The sequence below is a fragment of the Phyllostomus discolor genome, chromosome 5 (genome assembly GCF_004126475.2).
Source record: "Phyllostomus discolor isolate MPI-MPIP mPhyDis1 chromosome 5, mPhyDis1.pri.v3, whole genome shotgun sequence".
In the NCBI taxonomy this organism is placed as follows: Eukaryota; Metazoa; Chordata; class Mammalia; order Chiroptera; family Phyllostomidae; genus Phyllostomus; species Phyllostomus discolor.
In genome coordinates this window covers 18,718,775-18,745,587 of record NC_040907.2, presented here as the reverse complement: position 1 = coordinate 18,745,587, position 26,813 = coordinate 18,718,775, and the positions used below count along the sequence as shown (strand labels likewise).

The window sequence follows — 26,813 nt, the reverse complement described above, 5'->3', positions numbered from 1 at the left end:
CCCCCTCCCTCTGAATTCCACAGGCTGCAGGCCGCGCAGAGACCAGAGGTCAAAATGCACATTACAGCAAGGAGGCTAACAGTTAGCATCTGTTCAGTTGGTCCAAAATGCGTTTATTTTAATAATTCTGATGAAGATACAGTAACCCTGAACCTTTCAACTGTTTCTGGTGGAAGGGACTTTGGGGTGGGGCCAGGCGCTCCAAATGCAAACCCTACGTCCACCCCCTATTAGTTCTGTGACGTCAGGCAAGTGACTCAACCCCCTTGGCACGTGAGGTCCGTGACCAAAACAAAACGGAGGTGACAACACCCACTTTGAAGGGCAAGTGCGAGAGCTCCAGGGGAGGGGTCAGGCTGCCCAGCCCGAATTCATGAATTAAACAGGTGCGCACTAAGGTGAGAGACACCGGTGGCAGTGCAAGTTAGTACAAGCATTTTTTAAAGCACTATGTGCCAAAGCCCTTTCTTAAAGCACTTCTGTCTACTTATCCTCAAGAAAACTCAGGAAGGAGAGGAAGCACTATAAGCACTGTTTTGACGTCGTATTATTTATACTAATGGCAATCTAGAAATAAACAGTCCAGCGATATGGAGATGCTCAGTGGACTTCTACACCCACTCAACAACGCGATAAACAACCTAACACGTGTACCAGCATCCAGCGAAGGAAGCAGAATACAAACACTTTCTACATCCCAACAACAAGGGTGTAAAAATGTGCACATGGGCAGAGAGTGGAAGAAGACAGAAAAACTGAAACAGCTGCTGGGCTAGGGCAGCAAGATTGAGAGCGATTTTTTCAGTGCCTTTTACTGACATTATATTATTGTTTTTATGGTAAACGATGTTGTGGGAGGGGAGTGTCAGGGGGACAGAGGAGATGACAACACAGCTGGCCACCAGCACAACAGCCACCGGCCCAGGCGCCTGAGCAAGGAGGAAGCGGCTGTGTGGGTGAGGAGAAGCGTGCAATTAACAGGGGCGGGGCGAGCTGCTTGGGTCCTGCCTGCCTGGTCCCTGCCCCGGCTTCCCTCCTGGCCGGCCTGTGTCAGATGGTTCGCAGTGCCCGGCACAAAGCAGGCACTCAGCCCATGCTGGCAGCTGTTTTGATGTTGTTTCAAACATTGGATTGGAAAGCAGGGCATTCGACCTTTGGTTCTGACTCTGCTATGGACTCACTGTGTAGATTTGGGCAAGTGACTAGGTTTCAAAATCTCAAGTTTACTCATCTGGAAAATGGGATCAACAGCCATTACCAGGAAACCTGGAATCTTAACCCACTCGGTGGCCACAGGCAAGTGCCCGCTCCCTCTGGCTTTCCCCCTGTACACCAGCAGGGGCAGAACGGAGATTCTCTGTGGGTCCCCAGCTCTGATTTCTTTCATTCTAAGTACCTACCTGACCGGAACTGGCTTTGAAGAGTTAAAAACACCATAATGATGACAGTTGTCATTTATGAAGTGCTTACTGTGTGTTAGGCACCATATTTCCCATGTATTTAATGCATTTGTATGCAATTACCAGCACTTAACCCCAAATACTGGAGGGCCCTAGGGTGCAGACTTCAAGACTTCACCAGTCCTCTCTTTTCCATCTGCACTTACGCCAGAAAACGTAAGGGCTAAGTGTGGGGTTCTCGGCCTCGGCATTATCAACATTTTGGACTCGATAATTCTTTGCTGTGGGGGGCCGTTTGTGCATTGTAGGATGTTTGGCAGCCCCCCTGCTTCCTCCACCCTTTAATGCCATTGGCAACCCCCACCCCCTCCCACCCCCTGTTGTGACAAGCAGCATGTCTCCAGACACTGCAAATGTCTCCTGGGAGACAAATCACCCCTGGCTGAGAACCACCCGCGTAAAAGACCTCATCTGGTCTCAGGGCTTTAAATACCATCTACACCATGTCTGCTCTGATGACTTCCAAACGTATATCTGCAGCCCGAACCTCTTCCCTGAACTCCACACTCGTAAATCCATCTGCCTGATGAATGTCTCCACTGACCCTCTAACAGGCTCTTCGGCGTCCACAGCTCCAGCCCCGAGCTCCTGACCTGCGACCCGGCCTCACACCCGCTCCTCCCGCGGTGTGTGCCTTCTCACAGTCAACGACAGTTTCGTCCTCCCAGCTGCTCAAGCAAAACACCTTGGAGCCATCCTTGACTTCTCTCATTTCCTTCTCTCTCGTCACATATCCAACCCACCGGCGAGCGTGGTCAGCTCTACCTTCGGAGTCAACCCAGAATCCAACTGCTTTTCACCACTTCCACGTGCCTTCCCGGCTCTCAGCCTCCAGCGTCTCTCAGCCAGAGCGTGGCTGCAGCCTCTTCACTGGCCTCTCCTATGGTCCCCTTGCACTTTTAGAGTCTATTCTCCACAACAGGGCCAGAATCGTCCTTTTAAACAAAGCAGGTGGTGTCACTCCTGCCCTCCAAACCCCACAGTGCCCCCCAGCTCACCCCGAGTAAAACGGCCCTGAGTCCTACATCCCCAGCACGGTTGTGACCTGGTCTCCAGCCCTGTCCCCCTCAGTCACTAGCCAGCAAGGACACCGGTCTCTTTGCCGCTCCTCACCCAAGCCAAGCACACTCCAGCCTACACGGAGCTCACTCCTCCCCATCAGCCAGGAATGCTCCTCCCCCAGCAGTGCCTCCAGCTTCCTGCGTGGCCCAGTCCTCCCCTCCTTCAGGTCTCTGCTGTAATGTCACCTTCTCGGTGAACCGGACCCTCGAGCCTTTTCACAATGACATTCTTGCTACCCCCACACCCCCTGCCCCTCCCTGACCCTTATCATCACTTCACAAACTATATAGTTCCTTGCTGTCTGTCTCCTGCTGCCAGAATGTGAGCTCCACACGCAGAAGAACTCACATGCAAGCGGCCTGTGTCCATCTTGGTCCCAGTCCTATATCCCTGGCAACTATATAGTGCCTGACACATGACAGGCACCCAGTAAGCCTGTTTGGATGAGTCTTCACAGTCTGTACGGTAAAGGTTATTCTCATTCCCACTTTACAAAACAAGGCACCAAAATTCCAAGAGGTTAAGTGACTTGACCTAGATCCCGCAGCTAGAGAGTAATTCCCACTAGAACGCTCTGCCCCACCACCCTCGGGTCTCCCCAAATGTAGCATTAAATTGGATTTTAGCTGGTTCCCAGATCAGCTTTTAAATAAAGCAAAGAACATATATTACTTGTAACTGTAAAAGTCAATATATGCAAATGAAATATGAAAAATCTTGCTGTTACGGATAAAAAGAAACACTTAAGAATATGAATGGCAAAAATAAATAAACCTCAACCTAACACCTTGTCCCTTATTCAAAAATTAATTCAAAATGGGTCATGGACTTAAGCATAAAACATAACACTATTTTACAATTTCGTTAAAAAAAAAACAGGAGAAAATCTTTTGACTCTAGGCTTAGGCAAGGAGTTCTTAAACTTGACACCAAAAGCACAATTCATAAAAGGAAACTTTTACAAATTGGCCCTCATCAAAATTAAAAATGGTCGTTCTATGAAAGACCAGGTAAAGAGGGCAAAAAGACAAGTTAAAAGCTGGGAGAAAAGTATTTACAAAGTATATCCCCAACAAAAGGACTGGATCTAGAATGTGGAAAGAATGCTCAGAACTCCACAGTAGAGAGTGAATAACCTAGTTAGAAAATGGGCAAAAACATGAACAACTGATTGACGAGGAATACGGGTGGCAAATAGCGCACGAAAAGTTGATCGACATCACCATCTTTGCGTTTGAAGAAACGCAAATTAAGACCAGAATGCAATATTACTATACACCTCTCAAAGTGGCTAAAATAAAAAAATCCGACAACAGCAAATGTTGGCAAGAATGCTGAAAACTGGATCACTCACACATGGCTGGTGTAAATGTAAAAACCCCAGCTGCCCTGGCAGTTTCCCATAAAACTAAATATGCCATTACCACATGACCCATCCACTGGGAGCATCAATCCCAGAAAGTTCGTGTCCATAGAACCTCCACGCAAATGTTCACAGCAGCTTCACTTGTCACAGCCAGAAAGCAGTACCAGCCCAGATGTCCTTCAACAGGCAGAAGGTTAAACAAATTGTGCCGTGCCCATACCACAGAACACTACTCAGCCATAAAAAGGAATGAACTGTTAATATACACAACAACTTGGATAAATCTCCAGGGGATTATGCTGAACAAAACAATCACTCTCAGTGCCAAAACAATTCAACCAGAAAAGAAGATTTTTTTTCAATAAATGGTGCTGGGACACCTGGACATCCACGTGCAAGAGAATGAGGCTAGGTCCTTACCTCACACCATATACAAAAATTAACTTAAAATGGGTCAAGGGTCTAAATGTCTATGAAACTCTTGGAAAACATAGGGGTAAATCTTTGTGACTTTGGATTAGGCAGTAATTCTGGATATGACATCTCAAAGCACAAATTGGCTTCATCAAAATTAAAAACTTTTTATGCTTCATAGGACACCATCAAGAAAGTTAAAGGACAACCCACAGAAAGGAAGAAAATGTTTGCAAATATATCCAATAAGAGTCTAGTATCTAGAATATATAAACAACTCCTATAACTCAATAACAAAAAGAAAAAAAAACAACTTAAAATGGGTAAAGGATCTGGATAGACATTTCTACAGAGAAGACACACCAATGACCAATGAGCACATGAAAAAATGTTGAATGTTATTAACCATCAGGGAAAAGGAAACCAAAGCCACAGTAAGATACCACTTCACACCCATGAGGAGGGTCATAATCAGAAGACAGACAATAACAAGTGTTGACGAGAATACGGAGAAATCAGAGCCCTCATACACTACCAATGGGGATGTAACATGGGACAGCCACTCGGAGGTAGTTACTGTGTGACACACATGCTATATACCCAGAAGAAATGCAGACATACATCCACACCAAAACCTGTCCCTGAATATTCATAGTGACATTCTTCATAATAGCCAGAAAGTACAAACACCCCAAATGTCCATCAGCTGGTGAATGGATAAATTGTAGTATTGTCCGTACAACAACAGAATATCAATCAGCAATAAAAGGAACGAAGTACTGACACATGCCACAGGATGGACAAACCTTGAAAACATTATCCTAAGTGAAAGAAGCCCGTTGCACACACAAAAAAACAACTATATATTGTAAGGTTCCATTCACATGAAACGTCCACAAAGAGGTAGCTCTGTAGAGACAGAGGAAATGACTGCTCGCCTAGTGTCGGAGGGCCAGGGAGAGATGGGCGGGCTGCTGAAAGGTGGGAAGTTTCCTCTTGGGGAGATGAGCGTGTTTGAAAACTGATGGTGTTGACGGCTGCCCAGCTCTGTGAATGTGCTAAAAACCACCACGTCCTAATGAGTGAATCGTATGAGGTGTGAATTATAGCTCAGTAAAAGTGGTACCAAATGTAAAAACCAACTCCAAAAGGTTATATAATAACATCATGATTTATATGCCATTTTTGAAATGACATTTTAGAAATGAATGACAGACTGGCAGTGATCAGGGTCTGGGGCACAGGAAGGTCCGGAGGTGAGTGCGGATGTGAGAGGGCAGCACCAAGGTCCTCAGGCTGCCGGGACTGCCTGGCATCTTGACTGTGGTGACACATACACACGCCCACACGTGTGATAGACTGTGTAGCACTAACTGCATACAAATGACTACAAGCGAAACGGGAGAAGTCTGAATAAGATCTGTGGAGTGCATCCATGTCAATATCCTGGTTGTGATATTATGCTACAGTTTTGCAACGTTACCATTGCAGGAAACAGGGTGGAGTGTATAGGGGATTCTGTCTGTGTGTTTTTTTCCTTACAACTGTGTATGAATCTACAATCATTGCAACATAATTCCAATGTTAAGAAAAGCTGAAATCACAGAATGAAAAATTGTTCTTTTTTCAATTTCTCTTCAGATTAAAATGCTTTACCCTTTTCAAGGTGCAAGAGCAGACCTCAGGCTCAAATACCTAGACCAGAGAACCCAGCTCCATTTAATAACACATTTTTTTATTTAACAGGGGTTAGTTGTTTATTTTATCTAGATGATATGATACAGAACAAAGAACACAGATCCTGGAGACAGTCGAGGGTGGCAATGCCAGCTCTGCCACCTACTAGCCATGTTACTTTGGACCACTTAACATCTCTGAGCCTCAGTCACTTCATCTCCAAAACGGGTATGAGCAGAGTACCGAGACCATGGGGTTGCTGTGAGTTTTACATCAGTAAGAGTGTGTGTGCACACACATGTGTAAGTGTCTGGCACAAAGTTACAAGTTAGCCATCATTCTTATCTTTCCCATAACAACGACTGAGGAAAAATCACGTCTTAGCAAGTTTCAGAAGCACAGATGCAGCCCGCACGACCTCTGGGATTGCGCCACTTTCCCCCTTGGATGCCCTGAGCCGGGACCGGGTGTCTGAGGGAAGGAGTGGGTTCAGGAAGCACACACCTGCGCACTTGGTGCGGCTGACCAGGGGCGGCCCGGGGCGGCCGGTGCCTCCCTCACCCGGTCGTGTGAGCAGCACGCTGATCTCGTACTCCGTGTCAGGGTCCAGGTGCCACAGCTTGTAGGTCTGCAGGTTGACCGCGTGCACCTCTGCCCACGGGCCGCGCGACATGCGGTACTCAATCTCCTTGCGCACTATCGGCCCGTCCCCAATAATGGAGTTGGTGTTGAGCTGGATGATGAGGTAGGTGGGACCGGCACGTAGCAGCTGTGGGGGTGCGATGGGAGTGGGGGGCTCTGCGAGGACAGAGGGTGGAGGAGGAGCCGAAGGATGTTGCTGTGAGGCCCCGGGCCCCAGGTCCCCATCCCGTCACACCCAAATCCTCAAGAGCCCTCCCTGTCCTGCCAGGACCCTCGCGCAGCCCCCAGGTCCTCGACCAGAACGCTTCTCCCTTCCCCATTCAATGCCCAGGCCCTAAGGGGCGCCCCGCTCCAAAGGCTGACCCCTACCTAACCTCTCAACCCACACCCTCTCCCTCACTTCCCCTTGGAAGCCCCAAGTCCTCGCCTCCAGGGACTGATCCGGTACCAACTCGGGTCAACCTGGGTCCCTGCTGCTTGATCCCGCCTCGCCGGGCTCACACTTGGACCAGGTGGTCCCGCAGGCCCGTCTCTTGGTCAGACCCCACCCCCTCCATAAAGACCTCCTCAAGAGAGAGACCCTTCTAGCTCCCTAGGCCACGTTTCCTTTGGGTCAGACCCGGAACCTGTAAGACCCCGCTCCCCAGCCCCCCTCGGCCTCGCCCTCCGCGAGCGAGCGCGTGCGCTGACCCTTGACGATGAGCTCTGCGAAGTTGGAGACGCCCGCGCCGCGCGGGGCCTGGGACACACAGCGGTACAGGTCCTGATCCGCGCGGCCGACCGCGGCCAGCGGGAAGGTGGCTAGGAAGCGACGGTGGCTGATGTGCCGCACGCCTGCCGCGGGCACCAGCGCCCCGCTCTGCCGCTGCTCGAGGAGAGGGGCGACAGAGTCAGGGACGCCAGGGAGAGAGGGTCCCAACCTCGCTCTGACCCGGCCGGAGGGAGTAGCAACTGTCCTGGCCCCCGTTTAGCCGTCCCTGCTGCCTACACTGGGGGCACAGGGGGTTGCCGGGGCCCGCTCCGCCACAGGAAGGTGGTCGCTCCGCCTTTGATGGACAGTGTGGCTGGGGGACCCTGGGGCCGCGCTCTGGCCTGGGGGGATGCAGGCACCCAAGAGGGCAGGGCAGAGCCAGGGTCCCGAAGAGGCCCCCAACGCACTGCGGCCAAGGTTCCCTCGCGCCCCCTCACCTGCAGGAGGAAACGCTCCGCCTCCGCAGCTCGGCCCGCGGCCATGCACTGGAAGGAGGCGTTCTGGCCGGCATTGACCTCCACGTCGCCCAGGCGGGAGAAGTGCGGGGCCTTTGCTGCAGGAACACGGCCACGGAGTGAGCTCGGTCTATGCCCCCCCGCAGGCAGAGCCGCGAGGGCCCGCACCCCTCACCTTGAACCCCCGGGGTCTGGAACTCACCGCAGGGGTAGCTGAGGAGCAGGATGTCGTCTAGGCCCATGTAGCCCCTGCGGTCTGGGGAGATGAGGGCCTCGAACAGCACCTGGGAGAGGCGGGAGGGCCCCTGTCACGCTGACATTCCTCCAGCCCTGCCTGGGGAGGTGTCCACAAGAGCCCCCGCCCAGCTCTGCTCCAGCCCCATCCTCAAACCAGCAGAGGTCAGCCCTGCCCGCAGTGACCTGTCAGCACCCAGAGCTAACAAGGTCAAGGCCAGAGGCTCCATCCTAACCCTTCAAGCAGCAAAACTCTTCCCAGCCAGACAGGGGCACAGTTCCAACTCACCCTTGACCCCAGCCGCAGACTATCCCCACCAAGAATGACCTCTGATGCTGAGCCCAGACTGAACCCTCACTGAAAAACCCAGCACTGACCACACACTGACCCCTGACCTTGACCACAGATTGACTCTGACGCCGAACAAACTAATCCCAACCTCAGTCTGGCCTCAAGGGGACGCCCCTCCAGCCCCGCCCCAAAGCATGCGCCGACCACAGACTGCACGCAGCCTACCTGATACTCATTGGGCCAGAAGGTGCTGACAGCCATCTCCGCCTGGTGCCACTGGCGGCCGTGGGATCCGGTCATGTTCCAGACGGGGCTGCCCAGGGGGCCTCCGTTGACCCGCACGTAGATGCCCAGCGTGCCCGGGCTGTGCCCGTCCCGGCTGTACAGGAAGTAGCTGAACTGCACGCAGTGGGTGTCGTTCTCGCTCAGGCTCTGGAAGATGATATGCGCCCGCTGGCCTGGAGCATGCTGGGAGGCATTGACCAGCAGGTAGGAGCCTGGAAGGAGAGGGGGACGAGTCAGGAGCTGAGGAGGGTGCCGGGGAGCACCGAGGTCGGGGGGGCACAGAGGAGGGGGCTCAAACAAGGGACCCCAGGCATGTGCACCCGCCGTGGGCCAGGGGTTCTGAGTTCGGGTCCCAGCTCTCGTTCACCGGGTTCCCTGCACTTCCCTGCATCTGTTCCCCAAAGCAGAGGGCTGGAGCAGCAAAAAAGCCCCAAACCCTCTCGTGCTCCTCTCCCCCTACCATCGCCATCCAAACTCAGGCTGATCCGAGGCTTCCCCGTGTTCGGAGCTGTCCCTCGAGGCAGGGACTGGGCCACTCACCCCTGCGGTCAAGAGCCTGGCATGACTGGCCCTCAAAGGCCGCCTCTTCTGGGGTTTCACCCCCCCACATCTTTCTACGGGCTTCCCCGCCCCCGGCCCTTGGATCATTAATAAAGCCGTGTCTGTTGCCCAGCAGCCTGTGGTGCCTCGGGCCTCCACGGTGTCCCCAGCACAGGCTCTGGACCCCAGCCGAGTGAACATGCAGAGCAGATTGCAAGGAAGGACTCTAACTTCTCTTCCAGCACTGCCCCCCTCCAGCCCCAATCTAAACTCCAATTCTCTTGGTTTCCAACCTGAGGAAAGGCAGCCCCGCCCCTTCCCCAGAGATGCAGGCTGTGGGCAGGGCCTGGGACTGGGGTGAGGGAGTGGGCGGGCCTCCTGGGGACCTGGCTGAAGGGTCATGGCTCCCCTTCTGTGGAGAGAAGGCCCCAGCAGCTGCCAAGGGGGTGCCCGCAGCCACCAGCGCTGCCTCCTCCTGGGCTTGGCCGACAGCCAACACAAACTCATTCAACTCCCAGCTCCGGGAGGACTCCCCAGGGACTCCACGGAGGCGATCTCATTCATCTCCGCGAGCCAGAAGCCTGTGGAGGCTGCTTGGGGTTCGGCCCAGGCGGGTTCGTAAACAAAGCCCCAGGTCCCCGTCCCCTCTCAGGAAGGGACAGATCCCGGCCCCCAGCAGCCTCCCTTGGCCCACTCCACGTCCTCCTCTCCCCTCTCCCTGTCAGCAGCTGTGTGTGCCGCTCCCCACTCCATCTGACACTTTGTTCTTGCTTCTTCCTTCTGCTCCCTCCGCCTCTCTCCTTTCTCTAGGTTTTCTCACTGGGCATCCCCCACCCTTCTTTCATTTACTCCCGTCATCCTGTGGCTCTGCCTTCTCCTGTCTCCTGTCTCTGTCCCTTCTCTCTCCATCCTCCTCGCCCTCCCCAAGACGGACAGCACCAGGAAAGCAGAGACTGTGTCCACCCTGCTGACCACTGCATCCCCAGGATCCAGCCCAAGGCCCACGTTATTTGCTACATTTCTCTCTCCCCTGTCTCACTGGATACGCCTCTGCTCACGTGTGTGAGAGAGGCACAGCCCGCACTTGGGGGTCAGGCCTGTTAGAGGTGAATGCACATCACCTCGTCCCTGCCTGCCAACCACGCACCAGACGGAGCCAGGGCCCTGGGGACACACAGACAGTCCACACAGGGCCCTACCATGGGGGGTGCCTTGACAGGTCACTGTCACACAGGTCAGACTTTGACACCTGAGGGTACAGAGGTCAAACAGAGAGCTGGGAGCCCTGAAGAGGCAGAGAGGAAAGCTCCAGGGAGGGCGCAGGGTGCAGAAGGGGAGGCGGGGAGGCCTCCAGGAGGCAATGCCAGCGAGGGAGGTGAGGACTGGAGGCCATCCAAGCCAGGGCGTGGAGGGCATCTCTCCTGTGGGCTCCCACTCCTGGCCCCGTCACGCAGGAACTTTGGTGCCCTTCCCCCTTCCTTCTCCCCCAAACCCTCAACAGCAGTTGCAATCCTGGCCACTCGGAGAGCTGAGCTGTTGGACCCTGGCCCCCTACTGTGATAGGGCAAAGAGGAAGGGCCCACAGGCTGTCTGTCCCTGAGGGTCCCTCAGCAAGCCCGTGCGGTTCTCACACTATCCTATCTCCTCCCACCCAGTCTTCATCGGTAAGAAGGTCGGTAATTTGGCCTCTACTTGTCTTATCCCTTTACTAACTCCCAGTTGATTCTGCACCCAGCGAAGAGGGGTGCTAGTAATTGGGCCCCCTCAAATACCTCCAACAGCAGCAACTAAACATTAATCAAACCCCTACATGCCATCCCATGTTATGTACTTTATCTAAAACCCCTGTGGGGTGAATTACTCTCCACATTTTACAGTTAAGAAAATGGGAGCCACCCTGGCTGGCGTAGCTCAGTGGATTGAGCGCGGGCTGCGAACCAAAGTGTCGCAGGTTCGATTCCCAGTCAGGGTACATGCCTGGGTTGCAGGCCATGACCCCCAGCAACCGCACATTGATGTTTCTGTCTCTCTCTTTCTCCCTCCCTTCCCTCTCTAAAAAATAAATAAACCTTTTTTAAAATAAATAAATAAATAAATAAAATCTTTTAAAATAAAAAATAAAGAAAGAAATAAAAGAAAAGGGAAGCCCAGAGAAGTTAAGTGACTTGCCCATGGTCACACAGCTGATAAAGTGACAATGCCAGGATTAGATGCCCATTCTTCACGGTGCTGGGACCAGTGCCCTAGGGGCCAGGACCAGAGTAGGAGGCCAGAACTAGAGTCCACGTAGGTAATTTGTCTCCTGGCTCCGCAGTCCAGGGCTCACAACACCCAAAGTGCCCCATCCTGAAACAGCGGCAGGGCACTGCAGAAGGCGGGAAGGATCTGGGGCTTGCAAGAAAAAGGGGCACAGGAAGGAAGGTTTCACACATATATCCAGCCCCTAATGTTACTGCTCTGTCAGCATCTTCGGGTCCTGGGAGACCAGGATGCAGAGGGTTTCTAGGAGAAAGGAGGGGCTTTAATTACCTGGATCTACACCCACTTTACAGGGAAAACCACAGGCTGTGCACAGTTGGGCGGTGTCCAGAGAGCTCCACGTTCGCACTGTAGCATATGTTGCTACAGACGCCAAAATGCAGGAGGCACAGAGGCTGAGGGGTGCACCCGCGGTCACACGGCAGGTGGGCAGAATGCCCCAGAAGGAGATGCATGGGCAATGGCAGCTGAGAGGACACTCACCGTGGGGCAGGTCCGCAGGCGCCCGGGTGCCAGGGTGGATCCGCACCTGCTCCCACTGGAAGTCGTCGTACTGGGCCTGGCTGTACTCGCAGGGCACTGCTGAGTCACTTGCCTCCTCGAAGGTACAGCCGGCTGTGAGGGCGGGGCCTGGTTAGCAAGGCCAGGACAGGGCTGCCGGCCAGGAGGGCTCCTGGGTGTCCTCCAGGTGCCCCCACACTGCCCTCTCCCACCCAGGCCCACCCACTGCCACTCCCTCCCCTCACTGCGCCCTCCCACAAAACTCTCCCTCCTCCACCGTCCCCCTCTACCAAGACCCTCACTTCATCGTCTCCCCCCAATGCCAGGCCTCTGCACAATGCCCGTGCCCCGGTACTTTCCAGGACGCCCTACTGCTGCACCACCCATCAAAGACCCCTCGACAAGAGCTAGTTATCATCACTGCTCCAACATCAGAGTCTCACGACAGCTCCTGACAGCAGGACTAGAACTACCCCCATTTCACAGGTGAGGTGACTGAGGCCCTAAGAGGCAAAATGACCTCTTTCAGGTCACACAGCTGGTGAGTGACGGAGACGGAGTGTGAAACGAGATCCCCTGACTGCCAGTCAGCGTCCCGTCGCCTGCCCCTCCGATGCCATACAGGGGACAGACACAGCGGACCCCGAGACCGGCCAGGTCAGGAACACCCTACGCCAGCCCTGACAGCATGTCCTTCAAAATAACACTGGTGACGGGCTCACGACAAGCCCTGAACACTTCCGACACAGACGCACACTCAGGCCTCGCCTTCACAGCGAGCACCACCACCATCCCCGCTCGGCAGACGAGCTCCGGAGTTTCGGTCATTGCCCAGAGTCACCGGACTAAGGTCTCTGCCTGCAGGAGTGTGACACGCGAAAGCATAGTCGTGTGTGGACAGGGCACACGTATGAGTAGGGGAAGCAAATTCTCATGATTTGGAACCAGTATCTGCAGGTTACACGAGAAGAAGAGGAAGGGGGAGAGGACCGAAGTGGCCGTGAGACCTCTGGCTGGCAACGAGGGCCATAAATCTTAGCGAGCTCATCCAAGCGCTGAGACGGACACCGATGAGCCTGAGAGCACCACGGGATCGGAAAGTGACCGCACGCCGGTCCCTGCACCCACTCCCCAGCCTGTGTTCAGAGTCCCATGGGGGCAGTCGGAAGCATTCAACACTGGACAAGTGCCTGAGCGAGTGGCAAGGAAGCAGGCACACACGCACCAGCCCCGGGTGCCCGCCTGCAGGAGACACACGTGGTGGTGGAGGCTCCAAGGGGTGGAGGGTGCAGCCACAGTGTAACCTGGTGGACGGGTGAGTGGGCTTTGGCATCAGGCAGGCTTGGGAGTGAGTCTTGACTCTGCAGTTTGTGGGCAAGTCACTCCTCCTCTCTGAGCCTCAGTGTCCCATCCACACGTGGGTTGTGAGGATTCAGTGTAGGTCCACTTAGCACAATGCCTACAGCACATGCAAGTACTCAGGAGGAGACAGCAGCTCCTCACGCAGGCCGCTCGAGCCCTCATGAACAGCAAGCAGGATCTGAACCCATGTCAGTCGGTGGCCAAAGTCCACATCTCCCACCAAAAAGGCCTTCACTAAGACAGGGGGCAAATCTGAGCTGCTTCCCAGGCTCAGGAAGAGGTGGGAAGAGACACAGACAGCAGTTGGGGAGTGGGTGCCACGTGCCAGGAACAGTAGTGGCTTTGCACACGCAGCCAGCAACGTCACTGCAGGAGGCTCTTGTTTCATCTGCAGCAGGGACGCGCTAGGCTGTCATGAGGGTCACGTAAAGTGGCGTATGGAAACACGCCCGGCACGGACAGACACAAAGGGGCTCGCCGCCGTTGGGGCGTTTTCCCCTCCTCTCCTTGGACCCTATCGGTGGGCAAAATGATGAGAAGTGGGCATGAGGCTGGCACAGAGGGCATGCGAGGAAATAACAGAAGCCTCTCTGCAGAGCTGGAGCAAGACCCAGGCTGAGCTCTTTGTCTTTTTATGTGAAAAGCCCTGGTCAGCATCCTGTCCTGTGGCCGGTGGGAGGTGGGATTTAACCCCATCAGTGCTGGGAAGGCCTCAGTTCTCCCACTAGAAAATGATCCACAGTACAGCACAGAGACAGGACTTGGCCAGGAGGGGTGGTCAGGGAGGGCTTCCTGGAGAAGGAGATGAGTGAATTCATTCTGCCTGAACTGAGTCTGCTCCTGAGGGTCTTAGCCAAGGCCTCCCTGAGGGAGAGGGATTGCCAGGAAGGGAAGCCGAGGATTTAGAGCCCTAGCGAGGGCTCAGGCTCCTCCTTTTTCTTCACAGGCAACAAAGCAGCTGCCCCACATATCTCACCCACAGCCCTGGCGTGAGCCTGAGAGTGCCAGCTCCCTCCTTCCTGTGCTGCCAGGACTTCCAAATGGACTGACCTGGTCAGAGGGACTCCCAGACCATCCGACCTTAACCAGGGTAGCCCCCCAACTGGCTGACCCAGGTCAGTGACCCCGCACAGGTAGTCCTGAGCCAGAGCGGCCCCACTGCCACCCAGCTGACTGCCAGACCACCTGGCCTCAGCCAGAAGGACCACCAGACTGACTGACTGACCCCAGACCAGCTGACCATGGCCAGAGTGACCCCTGACCTCTGCCACATAACGGACCCCAGCCAGGGAGACGTCCCCAGCTGACGGACTCCACCCAGAGGGCCCCCTGGGGCAGGATGGCTCCCTCTCCCTGGCCCGTGTCCATCCCCAGTCCTGCACATCTGAGCCAGGCCCACTCCAGCCACAGCTCTTAGTGCGTAATATCCTCCAGGAAAGCCCCGCACCCCCGCAGCTCACCCTGGGATGGGAACAAGCAGCCCTCCCAGGCCCTGGGAAAACCCCCATGACCTCCAGTCTGGACGGTGCAGAAGCCAAGATCCAAAGCCAAGTCCCAGCTCCTGCCCGAGACCCGGCTGCTGCCAGGGGCCAGCAGCCCAGGAGGAAAAAATCTAGATCAGACTTTGGGTTCAGAGCAAGAATGGTAGCAGGGAATCCCTCTCAGCTCCACCAACACAGGCGTGGGCACAGGCGTGAGCACTCACACCAACACCACCACGAGGGGGCTGCCCCTCTCCCCTGTGACCGCCCGCACCGGTAAACCCTCACAGTAACTCAGAAGGTGTGTGCTATCGTTATTTCCGTTTAAGCTACAGAAACTGAGGCCCAGAGAGATGAGGTGGCTTGCCCGTGGCCACACCTTCAGCCCCAGAAGCTGGGTCTGAAGCCACCTATTTCTATTCAAGACGACAAGGCAGACAAAGCCAGGCCCTGAGCTACCGCTGGCCACAGGTGTTAGCTCAGCGCCATTCAGGGACAGTGTCCCCTGACAGAATGAGGCAGGGCCCGGGCTGGCACCACTGGAGACACAAGGACGGTAGGACCGCCCTGCCCACAGACCTCCCACTGTGAGTGGGGCGGGGGGACACACAAATGAGAGGTCGCAGGGCGGGATCTAAGAGGGAACGGTGCAGAGGAAAGGTTCCTGGAGATGGGTGCACCTGAGCAGGGCCTGGAGGGACGGGCACCGTCCTGGCCAGCACAGCCAGGTGGAAGGGCCCTGGAGGCACAGGGCCCGGCAGTGGCTGGCGAAGAGAGGCCGTGAGTAAACGCAGTTCGTCCATCTGTCGGGGCACAGAGAGGAGCGACTGCCCGCAGCAGTGGGGTAAGACTGGGGGGAGGGGGTCAGAGCTACAGCAGGGAGGCCTGGATGCCAGGGAGAGAGGGTTGGCCTTCTTTGAATTGGGAAGCCGCGGGCAGGCAGCGCTGGAACAGGGAGCTCCCGAACCCTGCAGAGACGGAGAGATGAGTCCTGTGAGCCCCGAGGAGGCAGGTGCCTCTCCACAGGGCACTACGGGACCAGGAGCCCGAGAAGCCACCAAGGGGCCGGGGGTCAGCTGCCAGGAACTGGTGAGGAAAGGGGCCTCAGTCCCCATCCTGGACGCAAACATCGCACACTCCAGTCTGACTCAGAGAGACACACAACACACTCCCTTACCCCTGCCTAGTCCGAGCCTCAGGGGCACAGTCCCCACTGCACTAGGGACAGGGAGAAAGCCAGGCCCCTCCCTGTCTCCGCCAGGACCTCCCTGAGAGGGCGGGCTTGATCAAAGCAGGACCACCACAAGCTCCCCCAGCCTCAGCTCCAACTGGCCCAGCCACATTCCTCAGCTAATCTCCCCAATCTGGCAGGCGGTTGCCTGAGCAACCGTCAGCCACAATTTGGGGAGGCAGGAGGATGGTTTATCCACATCCGGCTGGCTCTGGATGGGGTGATATAAGGGGCAAAGTAACCTCTGTAGGAGGAGCCAGAGTGTGTGGGGGGTTGGCCCTCGTGTGGGTGTGGTGCGTGAGGGTCTCTGCCACCCCACTGCATGTGTTCCCATGTGCTGAGGCGTGTGCGTCTGTGTACGCATGGCCGTGAGAGGGACAGCCTGGTACCGACTTACAAGTACCCAGGCAGGAGACCCGGATCTAACTCCTGCTGAGCCTCTAGCACACACCCCATGTGACCACGGGGCGGGTGGCTTGCCCTCCCTGAACCCCTGCTTCCTCCCTTACGAAGTGCAAGTGGGGAACCAGGTCACTGCTGACTCCACCTCCAGCACTCTGATCCCATTCGAGTGAGTACGCACGTGAGCAAAAATTACGTGACAGCAAAGATAGATGTCATGGTGGGGAGGCGAGACTGAGCCTGGCTGTCTCCCAGTGGCATCCCCCAGGCATGTGCTGTGAGGCTGTGGGTGTGCAGGGGCATACTCGTGTGCATATTCAGCGATATGCACGTGCCTAAGGGGAAGGTGAGCTGCATGGGGAGGCGGGGGTTGTGCACGCATATGTGTGTGTGTGTACGTGTGGGCACCACAAGCACGTGAGTGCAGACCCTCCTCCCCACCGGGCAGGGAATGCTGCTCTGTGCCCCCACAGCTGCCAGCCCCCACCGGGGGTCCTGAAGGCCCTGGGGGAGCAGAGTTTGCATGCAGTGAGATTTGTGTTCCCTTCAGTTTGTCAACAGAACATCCGTCCTCAAGGGTGGCCCCAGGAGAAAGAAAACTTCTCCCAGAAGATTACACATTGAGAGCTAGGGTCACACCCAATCCCAGCACAGCCCTGGCGTGGGAACCCAAACACCACCCCAGTGACAACACAGGCCCATGTCATCAGCCGAAGCCACACCTCTACTCCAGGCAGCCCCCCCCAAAAAACATGGAGCCAGCACCAGCCCCACCCCTGGACATCCCTGCCCACCCCAGCCCTGTCCCAGGTTCTCCACCCCAACTGAAGTCCCAGTTCCGACCCATCTTACCCCCACCTCCTCCCTTCCCGATGTTAAATCCCCAAGCCCTGTGCAGACTAGATGGCCAATGCGCTCCCCGAGATCTGACCCCGACCAGCCCCACCAGGCTCCAGGACCAGGCATGACCCCAGCCCAGAGACCTGACCCCGCCCACTTCGCTGATCTCCTTGTCCGGACCGTCACGTGCAGACCCCAGCCAGGGCTCTCTGCCGCTGCCCTCCAGAGCCCTGAATAATTGATGAGCAATTAATGAAGGGCAGAGCTGGCCGCAAGAGTCCACCTTCTAATCACACAGGCTTCGGCAGAGCTGCAACCAGGAAGGTCAACGCAAAGGCCAGCCGACTCAAAGGCCAGTGATACAACATCCCTCATCTCCACTGAGGCCAGAAGGAAGCTAACCACAGGAAGGGAAACGAGCCAGACCCACTCCCCATCTCCCTGACCAATAAGCACCCCAAATCCCCAGGCTAACCGTAGGGCCGGTCTACCGGCCATGTAAGGGAAGGCACAGGATGGGGCCAGACTCCTCGGGGAGGCAAAGGACCGCATGGAGGACGGTGCTGTGCAGAGGGACATGGGCCGAGAGGACACAGACCCCTGCCGTGCAGACACCCGGTGTCACACACAAACACAGTGCGGAGCAGGGGGGCAGAGGGCTGTGCACACACCGTGCAGTGGGCGTGCCGAGGGCGCAAGGCCACAGCTCCATGCTGCGCAGAGGCAGAATGTGGCCTCCAGCACGGGGTCCCCTGCAGACTCCAGCACGGGGCCAGGCATGTGGTTGGTGTCCCGTGCACTCTACGGAACGATGTGTCCGGTGCAGGCATGGGAACAGCATGGAGATTCGGGGAAGGAAAGGACACATGTGGTGCAGAAGGAGCTGCTGGGTGTGGAATACAAGCTCGACACAGTCCCACGGAGCAGGGTAGGTGTAGACATGAGGACAGGGGTAGACTGTGGCGCAAACCGGCCCACAAAAACCCAGGCCACTCCCCAGGCCCAACACAGTGGCCCCAAGCTGCAGTACCAGCACAGACCCCTGAGCAGCATGCACGGAGGGGTGGAGGGGCACCCAGTGATGGTGTTCCATGCAAAGATGCTGTTCGGCTGGGGCTGCCAGCAGAAACCCGGGAGAGGCCACCAGCAGGCACCTCAGCGGTCACACTGAGACGGCATGGGTCCCAGGGGGCAGGCAGCATGACAGAGGCAGTGGTGCACAGGGGAGGGCTAGGCCAGGCGCGGGCTCGCACCCCGAGCAGTTCAGCGCAGAGAAGCCATGTGACACGAAGACGCAGTGTTGTGGTGGCATGCCATCTGTTGGCACAGCACAGTGGTGCATTGCTAGGAGCTCTGCCCAAACCCTAGGAGAGTCCACAGCCCAACGCAACAGTGGCATCTGAGAGAGGAATACAGCCCAGACGGGAATGGCAGCGCAGCTGCAGGGCGGAGGTGCAGCCTAGCAAGACTGAGCAAAGGTGGGGCCTCCAGACGCTCGGCCAGTACAGTGCAGCATCCCAGCACAGTCCTGCAGCGCAGGGCGCCCCGGCCTGAGGGTCTGGGTCCAGGGGCCCCGGAGAGCACACACTCAGAGCGGTCCAGGGCCACGACACAGCGCGGTTATCAGTGTAAGGCAAAGGCGTGGCTCACCACAAAGTGGGGAGGGCTGCACCTGCTTCCCCATGATGCCCCAGGAGCAGCGAGCCCAGACCCCTGGAAACACCTGTGTCCAAAGCTCGGTCAGGCTGAGCTGGCTGCCCCAGGGGTCAGGAGCTGAGGCCTGGTCTGCCCCCCGGGCTTCCCTCTACCCCACCCCCAAGCCCCAACATCTTCCACCCCACAGTGGCTCTCCCAAGGCCCAGGGCGAACCGCCGCCACCCATGGGACGGGCAGCACAGCGTCTGGGCATTCATCTCTGAGCAGGGTCCCAGGGCACTGGCAGGCAAACAATGAATTCAGATTTTGCTAAAAAGCTTTTGGACAGCTAAGCACCTCTCCTGGCCCCCAGCCCAAGGCAGAGCAGGAGAGAGACAGAGGGAGACCCGCTGGGTCGGGCGCCGGCACAGGGCGGGTGGCAAGTGGGATGAGTAGCAGAGTGGAAGCCAGAGGCAAGCCAGCCCCGACCCCTCCCTCGGGTCACTCTCGGCCTCCCCACCCCGCCACCCCTCGAAGGCCGGGACTGCATCAGAAGGCGAGAACACACACACGGAACAACAGCTAACACAGGCAGTGCTTACTGTGGGCCAGGACCTGTTCCGAACTGCACACGAGTGCACGTGCACACACACACGCACACACACACACTACACCCTCACAGCAACCCCGGGCAGCGAGTTCCGGAATGACCCGCCTCACCGGTGAAAACACCTCAGGCCCAGGGAAGCCGAGTGCCTCGCCCCAGCGCTGAGCGGCCAGCAGTGGCAGAGCCAGGATTAGAACCCAGAGGGGCTTTACACCCTAGGTGAAGCGTGTATTCACACACATGCACAACCACAAGGGTACACACGTGCCCACACACACACGTGCGCACACTCTGAGTGACGCGTTTCCCACTCCCCCACGTGAGACCCGTCTGTCCTGTCCAGGTGGCCTTCTGACGCCTCCCAGTGGTCACCTTATCCCCCCCCACTGTCCTGCACCCCTGCTCTCCATCCCCCCCTGTCCCTCACACGTCCCCCAGCCTTCAGCTGTCCCCAGCACCGCCCAAGCCCTCACTCCCAGCTGTCCCCACCGCCCAATGTATCTTTATCACTAGTGACCTCTCACCCCCCAGCTGTCCCCAAATCCCCAGCTATCACACCACCCCTGGCTGCAATCTTGACCATCACATGCATCCTGTGCCCCAACAACGCCCAGTTTCCCCATTCCATGCCTCACACGCACACACACACATGCCTCTATCATCAACGCCAAACCGCGATGACCTCTCTCAGCCCCCTTCTCCTCCTCCCCACTGATTCACCACCAGGTCCTGGGGTCAGCACCTCTGGGGTCTGCCAAGACCTCCTGAGTCGTAGCTGCCCTTCCTGTGGTGTCCGCCCGAGGGGTCCTCCTCTCTGCAGGCAATGGCGGCCACTGCCCAGGGCCGGCCAAAGGGGCCTACCACCCCCCTCCCCACGACTGTCCCCTGGAACCCTGCTCCACCTTCCACCCCCACCAACGAGCGGCCCTGTGTACCCAGGGGCTCACACGGATGCAAACACTGAGTGGCACCTGCCACGGACAAGGCCCTGGGGACAGGAGGTGCAAAGACTCGGCCCCGCCCTCAGGGTCTCACAGGGAAGGAGACAGAACACCAGTGCAGCACACCGTGACAGTGTGTCTCGGAGCACTCGGACCCACTGGGCCGGAAGGGTGCGGGAAGACTCCGGTGGGGAAGGGACCCCAGAGCTGGACGCTGAAGGCTGAGCAGGTAGGCAGCCCCGGCAGGCAGCGAGGCCCGACCCAGGCAGTGGTGGAGAGTGTGCAAGGCCCTGGGAGGGGGCAGGGTCAGCACCAGCCTGGCGAGCCCGGAGCTTGTGGTCTGGAGAGGGCAGAGTGGGGTGGGGGTGGGGGTGGGGGGCAGCCACAGCACAGAGCTGTCACAGGAGGCAGGGGCTGGCCCACGCAGGGGCCCCACACAGGGCTGCATCTGCCCATGAGGGTTAGGGTTTCGTCTCGGGGTGCGGGAGAGCCCCAAGGCCGCAGCATGGCAGCCTCCCCTGACCACCTGAGAGAAGTCCCGCGGGTCCCCGGGCAACAGAGGTGCCAGCAGGCTGGTGGCAGAGTCAAGACCCAGGAGGGGCTGTTGCGACCGTCCAGGCAAGAAACGGGGGAGCAAGGGAGCAGGGGTTGTGGATTCAGCCAAACTTTCCTCAATGGCCACTGAGCAATGGTCCATCCAGACCCATCCCACCCCCTGAGGCATCCAGGCCTCGCCCCCCAGACCCGCACTGTCTACAGAACTTCCCACCGTGATGGAAATGCCCTCCACCACACTGACCAATATGGCAGCCACTAGTGACTGAGACTCTTGAGGACCTGAAATTCGGCTGGTGAGACTAAGGGACTGAATTTCTCTTTTAACGAATCTTAACGAACTTCAACTTAATAACCACATGTGACCACGTGGCCACCGTATTAGAGAGTGCAGGTGGAGAACACTTCCATTATTGTTAGAAAGTTCTGGTGTGTTGCGCCGCTCTAGACAGACCACACACGGGGACACGGAGCCACTGGGGCCTCCTCCAGGGGCTCCTGGCCTCGGGGTCTCCAGGAGGATCGGGAGACATGCCCCAGGGAAGGGGCGTCACAAGCTGAGCTGGCACAGTCCCAGTTCCTGGTCCACAGCTGGGCACAGTCACCAGGACATTCCCCAACCAGCTCTCGCACACCCCTTTCCTGAAGACGCTCACACCTGAACAGACAGACAGACACCCCGACCACAGGGCGCCCCACGGCCGAGCTCAAACGTGGGCAGTCCAATGCCTGTGCACCCTGGTGCTGGCTACAGAGACAGCCGTGCTCGGCTGTCCAGGGCCCACCTGCCTCACACCCAGACACCCAGGCTGGACAGCCCCACAGCTGGACACGACACAGAAACACTCCTGCACTGGAACACCCACTGCCCCGAGGACTCCCCGACCTCGGGGCACACCCACCTCCGGACACAGAGGCTGGGATATCCCTATGACGGCTCACCCGATCCTTCCCGTCCTGGCACTGGGAGGCCCACACTAGACACTGAAACACACCCACCAAATAGCTCCACATCCAAACTCCAGGAATTTAACCCTTCGATACCCAGACACCCTGGCATCAGGCTCCCCAAGGCTCAACACAGCTGGCTGCCTCCCTACTCCAAACTCAGGTCCTTCCACACAGAGTAACCAGATGGCCAGACACCCTGACGGGCCACATGTGTGTCCTGTGCCCCGGGCTAGAATCATTCATACACACACACACACACTCACACACACACTCCCCATTCTAACTGTTCAGATGCCAGAATCGCACCTGCCCACACCTTAGCTGGCCTCACCCCACCTGCAGGGGTCGTCACCACAGGGAGCAGCTCTCCCCACTCCCCTCAGGCTCACAGGCAGCCAGGACAGAGGCTGGGACCCCACCTGCCCACTCCCAGACGGGGGACCGAGGGAGTCTCCCCTCCCCACTCCGCCCCAGGCAGGCTCGCTGACGGTTGGGACGCAGCGGCTCTCACCAACTGCCCAACTGCCGAGGCCTCCAGCACAAAGGGCTGTCCACTGACGCCTGGCCAGCTGCTGGGGGTGGGGTTGCCGGGAGGTGGGAGGCAGGGGGGATCGCTGGGGGAGGGGCTGGCAGGCAGCGACCTGCTCCCTTCCTCTCTGCCAGGGACTTAACCTCCCCAATTCACAGCTCCCAGACGACACTCTCTTCGTGGCCTGTTCACACACCACATCATGCCCCAGCAGAATTTTCCAGATTCCTGGAGGGAAACGTCTTTCATCTCCACTTTCAGTGGAATCACTGCGCCCCCATCTGGCACCTCCAGCTCAGAATGTGACCCTCTGGACTTCATTCATTCTCTCTCGCCACCCATCCTTCACTCATCACGTCCGCGGGCCTCGCGCCTGGCACTAAGGATTCAGAGGGGAGCTAAGTACTCAGTCCCTGTCCTCACACAGCGCGCGGTCTGTAAAGGAAAAAGAACCAATAAACTGTAATTACAATAATTACAATGGTATAAAAAACCCAATCAGCCCCTCCTTCCCTTCCAGGGCTGGAACAGGGAGTGACAAGGAAGACTGCAGGCAGGATGTGATGTCTGAGCTGGGAACTGGGGGAGGGGGAGGGGCGCGCCGAGCGAAGGGACAGAGTTGGAAAGTGCAAAGGTGCAGAGAGGAGATGGAGGGCAATGGGCACTCAGGGAACACTGATAAGTGGGTCAGACTGGCCAGAGCACCGGGCAGAGAGGCAAGGGGCACGGAATGAGGTGGGGCCACACAGGCAGACAGGAGCTAGGGCAGGCAACGAGGCCGAGGGAGAGGGACTTAACCCTGAGGGCAATGGGGCGCCTTCAGAGGGTCTCAAACTGGGGCTCCAGACTTGTATTTCATTTTAGGCAGCTCCCTGGCACCATGGAGGGAGCGATGGAAGCAAGAGGCTGGAGCCTTCCTGCAGGTGAGAGAGGCTGAGGGTGGAGAGACGGGGACTGATGGGAGGTCCTGGGAGAGGGTGAGGGCAGGGTGCATCAGGATGCAGGGAAAGAGAGGGCTTAGAGGACGGGAGGGGTTGGAGAGAGGGAGGGGGCCCAAGGCACCCTGCAACTCCAGCTAACCTGGCCCCTGGAGTCTGGCTTGACTGATGAAAGCATGTAAGGGTGGCAGCATGCCTGGAGCAAGCAGGGTGCCCACCCTGGGTTTTCTCTGACACCTGAGCTGGGCACCCCCACTCTGGCCACTGTCACTGCTACCTGCGGAGTCCCCTCCCCTGGCCCCAGGCAGAAGGGCCAGCTGCCCAAACAAGCCTTTATTGCCCAACCTGAAACCACTGGGCAGCCTCTCCCTCATTCCTGCTGTCCACAGCTCTTGCAACAAAAAGGCCCAAACGGGCTCGAATGCAGAGGAAGCAACTGACTGCCAGATTTACGTGACGGAGGGGCCTCACCACCCAGACTAAGGAGGGGAGGGGGACGCAGAAGGCATTCAGGGACCCGGGTTGGCTGTATGTAGACTGGGGGCAGGGCTGATCCCACCCCTTCTACTAAGAGCTTCTGGATTAAGCTCTAACAGTAAGCAATAGCTGCAAGAGTGCCAGGAACTTTAGAAGTGAACTGACCCGCCCAAGGTCACAAGGACGGCAAGTGGTGGAGGCAGAGTTTGAACCAAGTCCCGGAGCTTCAGATCACAGCCCCAGGGGCACTCTGCCACAGCCCTCAAGTCCATCCCTCGTCCCCTGACACTCACAGACAGAGCCTTCCACACCACGTACCATACACCATTTCGATGATGCCCATGAAACAGAGGGAAAAACTGAGGCCTGAAGAAGGGAATTACTTTGCTCAAGGTCTCACTCTCAAAACCTCAGTTCTTGACAATCGTCCCTGCTGGTGGGAGTTGGGGCACCTGAAGAGTCTTGGAATCAAGGCGAAGGTGATAGGGGTGGGGAGAGCACACTGCCCCTTGGGTTAATCTCCAGGCGGGGGAGGGGGACAGAGCTGCTGTGGGGCTAGGGAGGCGTTGGGGAAGCACAGGGAGCAAGGTCGACTTGGCATCCTCTCAGGCCTGGCCAGGCCGAAGGTAAAGCTGTGCGTTAAGGCCCGGGAGCCTGAGAGCTAGTGCCCAGCGGGAGCCGGGAGCCTGCGAGCAGCGTTCGGAAGGCCTGAGAACACAGTGGGGCCCTGCATTCGATCCCAGGGAGGCCCGTTCTCAGAGGCAGGCAGCCAAGAGCAGCCTCTCTCTCCGGCCGGGGCCGAGGTGGCTCAGGCACGTGTTGATCCGGCACAGTGCTGATCCTGCACTGTGCTGATCCCTACCCCGGGCCTCTCCCTGTTATTCGGTGCCCTGGGTACCAGGCTGGAACCGCCCAACCGGTGGGAGTGGGGGAGGCTGAGGCCCCAGGGAGGCGGCTCGGTCACTCCTCCCCAGGGGAGGGGCCGGACACAACTCCGCGGGAGGGGGCCACAGTCTGGGATCCCAGGCCTCAGGGTGGGATGTGGGGGGTTTCGGGGGTGGGGGCGCACAGACACACGGTCCGCAGCACACACGGGCCCAAGACACAAGCTCCAGATACACGCGTAGATATCCGATCACACATACACCTACACACACACACACACACACACACACACACGCGCGCACGCACACCAAAGGACGCCAGACTCCGAAACACACCCAGAGCCGGCGCGATCGCACAGCAGACAGCACAGAGACGTGAACACGCTCTCACACACGCGAAGGTTCTGGCCGGCGGGGAGACAAAGTTGCGGAGTCGACCAAGGGAGTGTCCCGGGAGACCCCGTCGTCCGCGGTGCCTCCTGCGAGCAACCAGAGGGGGGGCCGTCTGGAGGCCGAGAGCCCGGCCCTGCCCTCGCCCGGACGTCGCAGCCCCGCACGGGCCAGCTTGTGCAGTCCCAGCCCTCCCCGCCGCCCTTCGCGTCCACCTCCCGCGTGGGGCTCTCCCAGCCGGCCGCCCGGCGCCCTGCAGCGCCGGCGCGGACTCCGATCAGCCGCCCGCCAGCGCCGCGCGGAACTTGCGAAACAACAAACGGCCCGACATGTCGGAATCGGAATCGGCGGCCGCTGGGCCCCATTTCTCCCTCCTGAGCCTCCAGCCCGGCCTGACCCGGGAGGGGCGGGGGAGACAGGCGCGACAACTTGTTCCGGGCCCGCGCGCCACCCGCACGCGCGCGCGCGCGCGCACACACACACACACACACACATCCTGCCACTGCCCCTCGGGCGGTCCCGGGCACACACTCAGCCACGGCCCAGGCGCGCACCACACTCACCACATTCCTGGACACGCAGCCAGCACGCACGGACACACTCACACACTCACATCCGCTCCAGACACGCTCCTGCACACGCATTCCGGGGGTCACTTGGCATTCACTCGGACCCACGCAGCCCCGGGTGGAGCACACCACCAACCCCAGACACTCCCACAGGCACACAGTGCACGGGGACACACGTTCCGGACCCGTTCCCACGCCTTCACACACGTACACGATCTCACAAGCACACACACCACACACGCGTTCTCTGATCCACACGCGGGCAGAATCCACAGAGCACTCCCGGCCACACATACAACACACAACACATGCTCAGGCACAACAAACATGCTCTGCCACGGCACACAAAATGCGAACAAATGCAACACTAAGCAGATACAACTCCAGCCACACAAACTCAGATGCACACACAACGGACACACAACCTACTTGGCTGCACAAACATTACACACAGGCAAACACACAGATCCTCTGTGCATACCCAGTGCCTCGATATACACAACATTCACTCCAACAAACTCGTGGACACACAACACACACAGCACCTTTTCTTACACACACAACTCATAGATACACAACATTCGCAGGCACAGAGCACCATAAACCCAGGATCGCACATCCAACACTCAGACACACACGGAGAGCAAGCTCGTAATGCCCGGTCATCCCAAACTCACACTTTCTTCCGAGCTGCGCCACGGGCCCGGGGACTCCGCAGGGCAAGCTTGGTCCGACCGACGCGCACTTACCTGCCGGAGTCTCGGTTTCGGGAGCACAGAGCTGGAAGGTGAGCGCCAGGACGAGAGCCTGGGCGCGGGCCATGGTGTGCCGCCGTCTGCCCGGGAGCCTGGCGCTGGGGGCGCCGCCGGAGCCCGAGCCGAGCCCCAGGCAAGCCTGAGCCCGAGCGAAGCAGCGCGGAGCGGACCGGGACTGGCGCCGAGTCCAGAGCGGGAGCCCAGGCAAGCGGGGCGCTGACGTCAGTCCCAGCCTCAGGTTCCGCGGTCTCGAGGCGCCCCCTGGTGGCAGCCTCGGCTTCTGGCGTCGGATACGGTCTAAGGCTGCCTGGGCGCTCCCCTCCCCCAC

At 58.0% G+C, this 26,813-nt stretch overlaps 1 protein-coding gene across 5 annotated transcripts in view; it reads right to left on the bottom strand.

The window, feature by feature from the left end:
- PTPRU (protein tyrosine phosphatase receptor type U) overlaps positions 1-26,681 on the bottom strand; it is a 77,511-nt gene extending 50,830 nt beyond the window's left edge. For 2 of the 5 annotated variants that reach the window (XM_036025648.1, XM_028511758.2), the window contains exons 1-7: positions 26,480-26,675; positions 11,921-12,052; positions 8,579-8,850; positions 8,030-8,111; positions 7,810-7,925; positions 7,312-7,486; positions 6,484-6,777 (exon numbers count right to left, since the gene is read on the bottom strand). In XM_036025648.1, the coding sequence (XP_035881541.1) occupies positions 6,484-6,777; positions 7,312-7,486; positions 7,810-7,925; positions 8,030-8,111; positions 8,579-8,850; positions 11,921-12,052; positions 26,480-26,552 (1,144 nt within the window). In that variant the 5' untranslated portion in view covers positions 26,553-26,675. Of the gene's footprint in view, positions 1-6,483; positions 6,778-7,311; positions 7,487-7,809; positions 7,926-8,029; positions 8,112-8,578; positions 8,851-11,920; positions 12,053-26,479 lie in introns of all 5 variants that reach the window. The other 3 variants (XM_036025649.1, XM_028511757.2, XM_036025650.1) reach the window with 2 other exon arrangements.
- Positions 26,682-26,813: the final 132 nt, after the last annotated feature.